The sequence below is a fragment of the Ambystoma mexicanum genome, chromosome 9 (assembly GCF_040938575.1).
Source record: "Ambystoma mexicanum isolate Mex_15411 chromosome 9, UKY_AmexF1_1, whole genome shotgun sequence".
NCBI classification, from domain to species: Eukaryota; Metazoa; Chordata; class Amphibia; order Caudata; family Ambystomatidae; genus Ambystoma; species Ambystoma mexicanum.
Genome location: NC_090931.1, coordinates 1009259346 through 1009271147, shown reverse-complemented (window position 1 = coordinate 1009271147; position 11802 = coordinate 1009259346). Strand labels below are relative to the sequence as shown.

Below are 11802 nucleotides of genomic sequence, written 5' to 3'. Positions count from 1 at the left end.
GTTCATCCGAGCATTTATTGGCGACATGTCCTAAAAAACCCATCAAGCAGTCGGGAAACGCCAAAACTCGACAATAGCAGGAGTCCCTATGTCGAGTGTTTCATCGGACTCCAGTACCATTCCTAATCACGCACCCGTAATTGTTGAGGTGACGTTACGTTGTCATGAACGAGAATTGGTTTCCAAGGCCATGGTTGATTCCGGAGCCACCAACAATTACATAGACATCACATATGCCAAGAACTGTTCCATACCCCTTGTAAACAAAAACAAACCTGAAACGGTTAATACCGTGGACGGATCTGTTTTGACTTCTGGTATGGTAACCCAGGAGACGGTATCTGTTCAGATGACGTTATCGAATAATCATTCGGAAGAAATCATCTTCGATGTCATAGCTGCTCCGCAGTACGAAATCATACTTGGTCTTGCATGGTTAACCCTTCATAATCCCGCCATTGACTGGGTTTCGGGATTGCTCCAATATCCTTCGATTCATTGCAATGAACATTGCTTTACCAGTCAGGAGGTGTCAAACAAGCAACACATATTGGCCTCTATGGGGGGAGCTTCAACTATCAGCGTGGTACATCAAAGCGGCACTACCATACCATGCGAATACGCTGAGTATGCTGATGTCTTTGATAAAGGCCAGGCAGAACGATTGCCTCCCCATCGACAGTACGACTGTCCTATTGAATTGATTCCTGGTGCCAAAATCCCTACAGGTCGTTCATATTCACTGACCCCAAAAGAAGACGTTGTGTTGAAAGAATACATTGACAAAGCTTTAGCGATGGGTTTCATACGGCCATCACAATCACCTGCTGCGTCTCCTCTATTCTTTGTTCCGAAGAAAGAGGGAGATCTAAGGCCTTGCATTGATTACAGGGCACTTAACGACATCACCATAAAAAACCAATATCCTTTACCACTGATAAACGTTCTATTGGATCAATTAGGTACTTCCAGTTACTTCACCAAATTGGACTTGCGAGGAGCATACAATTTAGTTCGCATTCGTGAAGGCGACGAATGGAAGACCGCTTTCAAGACACGGTATGGTCTTTACGAGTATTTGGTGATGCCTTTTGGTCTGTGCAACGCTCCCGCCACTTTTCAATTCTTCATGAATGATATATTCAGGGACATAATGGACCAGTTTGTGGTGATTTATCTAGATGACATTCTGATCTATTCATCATCTTTTTCGGAACACGTCAAACACGTTTCTACAGTCCTACAAAGACTCAGGGAGAACCTTCTTTATGTGAAAGCCGAGAAATGCGTCTTTCATTCACAGGAAGTGGAATTCCTGGGTTATGACATTACCAATCTAGGTGCTCGAATGAGCCGTTCCAAGGTGAAGGCCATATTGAATTGGCCTATTCCGCACAACGTCAAGTCATTACAGTCTTTCTTAGGCTTTGCGAATTTTTATCGCAGATTTATTCATTCCTTCTCCAAAACAGTAGCTCCTTTGACGGCTTTAACTAGTTCCAAAGTTCCTTTCTGTTGGAACCAAAATGCCCAAGCATCATTCGAAAAGTTGAAGGAAGCATTTACCACTGCACCCGTGCTTCAACATCCAGATCCAGATTGCCAGTTTATCGTTGAAGCGGATGCATCCAGTGTCGCTACTGGAGCGGTACTCTCACAAGTTTGCACAGAAACCAAGGAGGAGCACCCAGTGGCTTTCTTCTCTCGCAAACTTACCCCATATGAACGAAATTACACCGTCACTGAGCGGGAATTGCTGGCTATCAAGGATGCCTTCCGAGAATGGCGTCATCATCTTCTTGGGGCCAAACATCAGGTGTTGGTGTACTCTGACCATAGAAATCTTCAAGCATTCAAATCTATGAAATGCCTTACGGCCCGACAGGCCAGATGGCATGTTTTTTTTGCCCAATACGATTTCCAGGTCACATATCGTCCTGCCCGAGAACACGTTAAGTCGGACGCGTTGTCTCGTCTGAGTGAAGAGGCGAAGGAAGAAGCACAAGTACAAAATCAGTTGTTGGCAGATCATGTAATATGTAGTTGTTCTGTTCAACCATCCTTAAAAACCGAAGTACAAGAGTGGGTGAAAATACATCCACAAGTTATCCAGGATATGCATCTGGACGTACATAACGGTTTACCATTCACACAAGGAGTGCTCTACCTACCGACGTCTTCAACGCGGAATAAAGCCCTCAAGTGGAATCATGATTCCTTGATCGCAGCCCATCCTGGACGGAAGAAAACACTAGAGCTGCTCAAAAGATGGTGCTGGTGGCCATCCATGTCAAAAGATGTCATAGATCATGTATCAACTTGTTCTGTATGCATCCAATGTAAAAACACTCCTGGTAAACCAGTGGGCTTACTCCAGTCCCTACCTGTCCCTAACAAACCATGGGACATGATATCTATGGACTTTGTGGTAGAACTCCCACCAAACCAGGAGTACGATACCATATGGGTTGTAGTGGATTATTTCACTAAATTGGCTCTTTATATTCCCTGTATTGGTTTACCAACCGCTGCTGTTCTGGCTGACCTATTCATCCAACATATATTTTGTTTTGTTTGTAAATCCACACGCGCACGTTGTCTTCAAACGCGGCTGTCCTGGGCTGCGTGAATCCTGTTCGCGTGTAAATCCACACGCATACTTTGTCTTCAAGCGCTGCTGGCCTGGACTGCGTGAATCCTGCTCGCGTGTAAAATCCACACGCGCACGTTGTTTTCAAACGCGGCTGTCCTGGGCTGCGTGAATCCTGTTCGCATGTAAATCCACACGCATATGTTGTCTTCAAGCGCTGCTGGCCTGGACTGCGTGAATCCTGCTCGCGTGTAAATCCACACGCACACTTTGTTTTCAAGCGCTGTTGGCCTGGACTGCGTGAATCCTAATCGCGTGTAATTCCACACGCACACGCTATTTTGTTCGCGGCTGTACAGAACCGCGTGTACTTTGTTTATACCATAAAAAGGGCGCTATTTCCAACTCCTGCACCTGTGATATTAACAGGGGGATTGATTCATTTATATACTTTACTCTACGTGGGAAGAAAGCTTTTCAAGGATTATTGGAAGGTGACAGTGAACAGTACTTTGGACGCTATCCTGTGGTGCATCAACCCGGTATCTAGCGTGAGCCTCGTTCCGTTCGGGATAAGTCTCCCTTACTAATCTTCCCTTCCTTGTCGTTTGTTCTACCTTGGATTTCCTCAAGAGACTCTGCTGGATTCTTCTGTCCTAGACTTAAGGTCAGTGTGTGCATTCATGTCATTTTCTGTTCCATCATACTCAGGTTGGGGCAGTTCTTTATGATACTTTATTTTGTTCTAGGCTGACTTCCTATACCTTACCCACGCCCTTTCCAGTGATCCATCGCTCTGCCTGTTTTACCAGTCAGAGAGTTGTATCATTTGGAAGGTCTTAACTTGACTTCACAACTATCAAATCGTGTGAACAGGGATCCGGAAGACCCTACCACCTGTATCCTTTTGAGTACCGTATCCTTTTCAGTTAATACTTTGGTGCTCTCTGACACCTTTCTTCCTCTCTATTCCTCTTCCAGTTTCCAATCCTCTTAGCTCTCTGTTCCCCTCTTAGGCACATTGTGTTTCCTTCTGCATATATTCCCAATCTGATTCTAAAGTCATCCTACCCATCTGTACCTCCTGTAGACTGTTCCTTCCTAGTTCTATAGCTTCTGTGAGGTCTTGAATGCATCCTTACCTAAGGGCTTGCAATGAAGCTAAAGCCAACCTCAAATCTATTACTGTTAAAAGCCATATGACCTTCTTCTCATGCGGATTCCCTTCCTGTTGACGTTTTATCGGCATTACAATTGTAGAGGTTTTTTCCTGAATTTGCTTCCTCTTCTTTTTGTCACCTTTGTTCAGCAGTCCAGGTGACAACAGAAATGTACAGACAGTATCTTGCCACTTCATGTAGATCTTCAGGATAAAAGGCAAGGCAAGTCACTGACATCAATTCAGCTGTGCCATTGCTGGTGATATGTGGCCACCAAGGATATATGTTCTGTAGTCCAGTGTGTTTTATCTGTTTTATCTGTATTGTAGCAGGTTTCCTTCAGGGAATTTGGAATGCCCCCTCCTCCCATGTTAAATTGTCTAGCTGCAATGTAGATGTAGGTGCAAAGGGTCTATGTGATAAAGCAGCTGTGAACATGATGTCAGTGAGGTGATGTTGTTTCCTGTACCCTAGAAAGCCTTCCACAGCATGTTCCAGAGCTGATGCTGTTTTGAATCTAATTGAATATATGGGGATAGAGCTTGGTTTTATTCAGAGTGAAGATGTGGGTAGAGAGAACCCCCTCCTGTTGACCTTTTTTTTTCCTTTACAAAGTTATCACTGGATATTAGGTACAGAGAGTGTGGAAGGTACTCACATCCCTGTCCTCCTGTTAGCATATATGTGTTGGTACCTGGCTGTCTGACTGTATATCATAGAACATGTTGTCTGGATGTCCTGATGTTTGTTATGTGCACGTTTTTATTTCTATCTCTGGGAGTTTTATAGTGGGGGGGTTCAAGAAGCAATCTCTTTCAATATAATTGGTAGAATTTAGGAAGCATATGTTAATTTTGGAGTAGTCTATTGTAAATTCTGTTAGGTGGCAGACACATTAGGTAATAAGTAGAATTGGTAATTGCTTAAATTCATGAAAATGTCTTTCAGTGGGGGGGTTTCAAGAAGCAATTTCTTTCAATATAATTGGTAGAATTTAGGAAGCATATGTTAATTTTGGAGTAGTCTATTGTAAATTCTGTTAGGTGGCAAACACATTAGGCAATAAGTAGAATTGGTAATTGCTTAAATTCATGAAAATGTCTTTCAGTGGGGGGGTTTCAAGAAGCAATTTCTTTCAATATAATTGGTAGAATTTAGGAAGCATATGTTAATTTTGGAGTAGTCTATTGTAAATTCTGTTAGGTGGCAGACACATTAGGCAATACGTAGAATTGGTAATTGCTTAAATTCATGAAAATGTCTTCTATGTACCACCGATATAGTAATGCTTTCTAGGGTTGTTGTTGTTGTAAGGATTCTTGCTCGAGGTCAGCCATCAAAAGGCTGCGCTAGTGCTTCATGTGCCAAAAGCAGCACCAAACTTTGCTAGGAAGCGTTTTGCATTGAAACAAGAGTTGTTGTGCAAGAGTATGAAGGTCATCAGGACTGTGATCACCCATAAATAGCTTTTAGGGGGAACATACAGTGTGTAGTTACGCAACTTTATGGCTAATTCTGGAACAAATTTAATTCACATCCTTTGAATCAAGAGGGCCATTGGTTGTAGATTCTTATGGAAGTGTTTCAAAATGAGTTCAGTGAATCAAGATATACCTTTAGGTAATGTATTGCTTTCAGTAATGGTAGGGGTATCCAGGATATTGAGGTATGTAGTCTATGGTGCGATCATCACTCCTTGTAGTTTATGTCAAAGAAATGAAATGGTAGTGCGCTATCCATGTTTATCTTTATGTACTCATGACAACAACAGTGTCAATAGTTTTAATTTTCATTACCTTAAGTGCTTTTTGGTGACTGATTGGGAAAGAGGCAACAATACTATGCAATTGTAAATTTATGTGTAGCACAATGTTGATGAAACAGATATGTTTGCACTGTGGCACAAAGAATAATTGTTCTCTAAATGCTATTTTTGAAACTGCTTTTCTTAATGCTAATAACTTCTGTTTTATCAAAGTAACTACACATTTTTTTCAGATGTATTGTGGTTAACATAAAGAGGCCATATGAAGACTGCGTGTGTGTTCTTTTTCGTGAAAGAAATGTAGTTTCCTGCACTACTCATTTCTTTGCAACCATCCAATGAAGAAGACCATGCCGCTTTTAAATCTAATATACTGACATAGAACATATAAGCATATATAAACAGAGGTCTTTTCTTCCATGCCAACATCTCTCTCTCATCTCTTCCTCTGCCTATCCAGTTCCCATCTGACACTCTCCCAATACTCATCTTCAGTTAGAAACCTCAGGACCATCTACGACCCGTCTCATGCTGTCTATACTTTCATCTCAAAAACTGGAACAGCAGCTGACTGCAACCTCTTAAATATTAGGAAAATCAGGCGCCTCCTTCCTTTCAACACCACCAAACACCTCTTAACCACTGTTGTCTTCTCTAAACTGGATTTCTGTGTCAGCAACCTCTTCAGTCTCCTCAACTATTCTTTCTACCTTCTCGACAAGATCATTAACTTTGCTACCAGGCTTCTCTTTGAACTCCCTCATATCACACCTAATTCCTCATACCGTCACCAGGCTGGATGGCTGATGATGTAAAACAGGGACAGGTTTAAATGTCTTCTCCTGGTTCACAAATCTATCCACGGTAAGGCACCACTGTATCTATCCTCCTCTATCCAACTCTACAACTCTACAATCCTTATTGTAATCTCTGCTCTGCCTTGCCTAACCTTGTGGCTCCTCACCCTCGCTGTGCTTTCACTCATTTCAGTTCTTTCTCTCGTCTTGCTCCACTTGCATGGAATTCTCTTCCCCCCGAGAAACAGTCCACACAGATGTGTTCTTCTGACTGCTAGCTAACATTTTTCACCTTGCATCTGACCTGCCTTTATCCCTTATAGCCTCGGCCTCCACTCTAGCACTTCACTCATCATGATCGCATCCTGAGCACAGCTGGCCATACCGCTTACCTGCACTTAAAAATGTCCAATGTTGGTTGTCCTTAATGTATGTATGTCCGCTTATGTATTGTCCCCGGTGACTGTTCCATTTACTCCCCCACTGAACTTGGTCAGAATGTCCCTCAAACACACACCATTGTAAGAAGCTTACTGCTTCCCATCAAATGTGATTTGTCATCTATTGTATGTTATTCTGTGGTCAAAAGAACATGAGTTAAATATAAGTTAACAAAATGTGCACTTTATACATTTTGAAACTGGCCAAATCTGTCATTGACTATTATTTAGGAAGAATTGTGGAGAATAATGTACCCAATTTTGTTGGTGACACAAACTATTATATATGATGTCACATCCAAGAAGGAAAGTGCCAGTCCATGATTCTAGTGTGACTGTTTCTTTCGGACAGATTGGGCCAATTTCTTGGCTCGTGTGGATCAGTTTCATAAATTACTACACTAGTTTTAATCAATATTACTAAGCAAATATGCTTTGAAACACATTATTTGCAACATAGTGTACGAAGAACACCCCCTTGGGATGTACTGAAGCATTCTGATCTGAAAATAAAAAAAAGTGATGTGTGACTGTGGACCACTTTTTAATTGGTGCCTGGATGGATTTTATGTCCTAGTCTGACCATGCGGAAGAGTGATATAAGACAGCAGGAAGACCACATTGAAAACAAACACTTAAAATCCAGATTCAATTATGTCATGAAGAGCAACATAAGCATCCAGCCTTGGTACTGGTATGTTGGTGATAATAAAGGTTTTTTAAATGTCACTTTTCAAATACAACCTCATTATGCAGTGGTGCTGCATGGGATATGTACTGCATTTGGGTATGCAGAGTACTGCACTCTGTAAATATGGGGTGTTTTCACATGTAGTTAGTACGTTTTATTTACCCAATGCAGTAAATATACCTTGTGATCCAACCTCATTAGTTGGTATTTTAAAATGAGGAGGTATTTAAAGTAACACATGCTTTTTGAAGTTACTAAAAAATAAACAGCCTATCTGTGATTGTAGATATTGACTTCCCTTAAAATGGTGATAATGGTTCTGGTTGTATTACCATCTATGGTAATACTACCATTCATCATTGAACTGTTACCATTTCCAATAGTGAAATCAGAACATCAGAGGTATTAGCACATTTAATATGGCAAAACTCTTAAGGATGACAATGGCATTTTAAATACTTGTTTAAAAGAATTTCTCATTATAAATTGAGATTGCATTATATATTTTCTGAACAAAGTACAGCATGTTTTTATAACCTAGATTTATTCTAGTCAATACGTTTGATGTTTTCAGTGTGGTAAATATATCACAAAATCCCAGCAATAAATAAATAGGTGGCAATACATGTACAAAATATATTTACCCATAGCACAATTTTCATAATGAAGTTGAAATTTTACATGTGATTGTTTTATGTGTGCATAGGTACAATGAGTGTGGCAATTCCTTGGTACCAATAGGAGAAGGATGATAAAAGTAGAATAGTTTAAGTCATGTGAACTTTCTTCCACCATCTAAAGTTTATGTCTCAGCTATTTCTGAAACCCATCAGGGGTCACAGGGTCCAGAAATGTGAACACAATTCTGAGACAGAATAGGATCAGAACAAACTATAGAATACAACAAACAAATAATGAGTGCTATCACAGATGTAGGCATAATGAATATTGTTTATTTAGTTCAATGCGTGGATTTCATAAGGTAATTAAACATCTTCAGTTAATTGTAACTCGACGGTTTTTCAAAAACAAGTGTAGGCATCACACAAAGTCCTGTTTATTATGGCTTTGCCTGTCATACTGGTGTCTTTTATTTACTTCAAGTAGGTTTCGGATTTTACTTATCAAGTTTCAGTAACTTGATGCATGCCGTTCATGGGTTAGAATAACAACGGGTACAGTGAGCAAACCAGCTGAATGGAAACATTATCTAGCATATACATGTCCAACAATGGACAGCATTCTGTATCCTAACTTCTAACTTCAGAGCTGTGACCTCTCTAGTACAGATGTCATATAGCTGTGTATTCTATCACATATTCATACTAGTAAGCATCCTCAGGCACAGTCTTACAATTTTATATTATCAAGGCACCTTTCACGAGCCAGACAGCCAGCTACAGGACTATACAATTAAACATTCGAACCAAATGTATCTATCTAATGCATAATTGATTCATCTGTTAAGCTGTTGGTGACAAATAGTCAAGAAACACATTTGCAACAGTTTGAAGGACACGTAAGTAGCACATGTTCATTTTAACCATTTGCTATAGATAGGTTGTTTAATGCATAAATATATGAAAATAAAATTCAACAATTTAAAGCTAGAATTTCAATTTGGCTAATAAAGCGTGATTATCATCGTAATAATAATTTTCAAAGAATACAGAGAAGAGGCAATAGCATGGAGCCCATAAACCATCAAAATATTAGAATCTTTTCATAAAGAAAGAAGACATATTTCGGACATAAAACACCCGTGTAACTAATACATATAAACATCTCATGTAAGTGCATGTCTTCACGTCTTTTCTGTTTGGGACACTCCAAATTGATTGTTAAGAGAACACTAGTATGTTTTTGAGCAGTGGCTATCATTTCTCTGTCTGAGATTGTTGCTATGACTTTGTAATTTGCTAGAATATAAAGCAGAATTTAATGTGTACAGATGTTTGTCCTTTGTCATCTAAGATGGCTTCCTCTCAATCCAATCCTACATGACTCCAATGAGAAGCATCAGCTCATACTCAGCTGGGCATATCCAATTAGTTTGATGTCATCTGGTATTTCCGTTACTTCACAACCAGAAGCCTGTAAGGTTAAAGGACACACAGTTAGACAGGGAATATTGTTCACAAATCCCAAAATCTTGTATAAAGCTAACTTTAAATACAAAATGAAAACAAAATTCCACAACGTTGTTTGCATTTTAACACCTCCATATGATCAAAGACTGAATTGTGTCTAGTTCTGAGCTTTTTCATTCAAAATCTCTCTGATCGCTCAAATGTTTTAGATCATTTCTTAGCTCCTTAAATACAAATTGCTCGTTTGAAGATAACATTGGCTTGGTGCTGGTAGACAGGTTATTGCCAAAAAAAGAATACAAAATGAACTGTACATCAATGAACAAGGTGAAGGATTATATGAAGATCAGCGTTAATTTCCCTTCCAGGCCTTTCACCAGTATGAACCTACTCAGTATATTAAATGGTATAGTAGGGCCCTTTTTTAGAGATTCCAATATTGCGCGAAAAATAAAAGAGTAAATACTTTAAAAACATTAAAATATATGCTGTGGCAGTGACATTATATGCTCGCTGGGAGGGTTGAAACAAGCATTCATTTTAAGTGAATTTAGGAAGCAATCCTTGCTGTTTTATTATATAAATGTATGGATTGATTCCTAAATACAGTTAAAATGTTTTGGAGGGCTTGTAATAGGGTGATTTGTGATTTGGGGGCAAGATATTGGGGAGAATGGTTTAATTTCATTATTGAGAGTCAAAGTAAAATGTCTGACAGAAGCGCAATTGGAGTTTGTATTATCCCTTGTTTGATTGAACAAGTGTTTCATGTTATTTAACAATGAAAATCCTGTTCTTCACAGCACGTCAGTGGTCGCGATCACCCTGGGTGGGACCATCATTTCTTTTTTATGTCGGCAGGCAACAAGGAGCCACTCACTTTTGCCTTCCTACCTCCCCTCACAACAAAACAAACCAAACCCCATCCCCATCGTCTCTCTTGCTCCCTACTTACCTGCTGGAACGGAACTTTGTAGTCTTGTACAGGCGCTGCTCTGCTCGAGGCTGCCGCTATAGAAATGGAAGAGGGACTTAGTCCCTTTTCTGGTGGCAGCAGCCATCTTTTGTTTTTCACGGGAGATTGGTGTAGCCCAATAAGCACAATCAAATCTTCTGAGAAATAAACTAATTGCACATTGGACAAACCCCAGGGTGTGAATACAAATAACGCCCCAGTAGTGGAGTGTACAGGCTGGTAATGTCCCACAGCTTTGGCCTGCCTAGACTCTGGCTGCAGGCGGTTACCAGCCATGTATGCCACCTGTCTGGGGCATGATTGTACATTATTCTTTGTTTTTGGTTGATCAAGCGTTTCACGTGATTTAACAATGAAGATCAAGATATCCACAGCACATCATTGCTGAAGATCGCAGTTTTCATGTTTAACCTATGTAATAAGTACGTTTATAAAGCAGCAATTTCATATTTACTGGATCTCAGAAGATGTAAGGGCCATGAAAGAGATGCATGAGTCAACTCAGATTGGAAACTGATACAGTAGCGAGGAAGAAAAGCACACACTACTTTTTCAAAGATCCGGAACTGTGCCTCGAATTTGGGAGCAGTGCACCTGCAAATCAAGAGGCTGCAATGAGAATCTCCATCTTTAAGTACAAGCCATATATATATCTAGTATGGTAGGAAATGTTGCAACAGGTAGCCATGCATTTTACAGTAACCTCAGACTCTTATAGCAAGTGTATGTTGGTGTTGCAGACTGCAGACGGTATGTGTGGCTTAGCACTGATGTGAGACACTGATGCAAATTTATACAGACCAAAGAAAGGTGTGAGCATAGTATAACTTGAATTGATTGAACTAAAGGAGCATATGTGTAGTGTAGTGTAGGGACTGACAAAGATAACCTCTAGTAATTTATTAAAAATAATTAGTGATGCAAATGCTGCAAACTATGGGTGCAAACTGAGGGTGTAGATACTGAATGAAGGCACAGACCATGCGATGCTGGTTTGGAAAATAAAATGCACAAATTAAAAATCGGTCCACAGTGTGTGGACGGAAGGCTGCGCAATGAATTTGTATAGTCAGTCTGCCTGAAACTGTCCATTTTGTGATCCTTCAGCGCAGGTAATTAGAATGCAAGTGTTTCAAATATCCATCCGGGTGCACTGAACTCAACGATGTATGATATGATATGATATGATATGGCATTTGTAACGCGCCTATACACAAGTGTTTCAAGTGTATAGTTCACTGTGGGGAATCAGGAATTTTTGGCAAATTACTAGGGTGTGTGCTAAAGATGGGC

General features: G+C 40.2%; 1 protein-coding gene across 2 annotated transcripts in view; it reads right to left on the bottom strand.

The window, feature by feature from the left end:
- Window positions 1-8376: 8376 nt before the first annotated feature.
- STK39 (serine/threonine kinase 39) overlaps window positions 8377-11802 on the bottom strand; it is a 2038823-nt gene continuing 2035397 nt past the window's right edge. For both annotated transcript variants that reach the window (XM_069616263.1, XM_069616262.1), the window contains one exon: window positions 8377-9537. In XM_069616263.1, coding sequence (XP_069472364.1) covers window positions 9463-9537 — 75 coding nt within the window. In that variant the 3' untranslated portion in view covers window positions 8377-9462. The remainder of the gene's footprint in view (window positions 9538-11802) is intronic.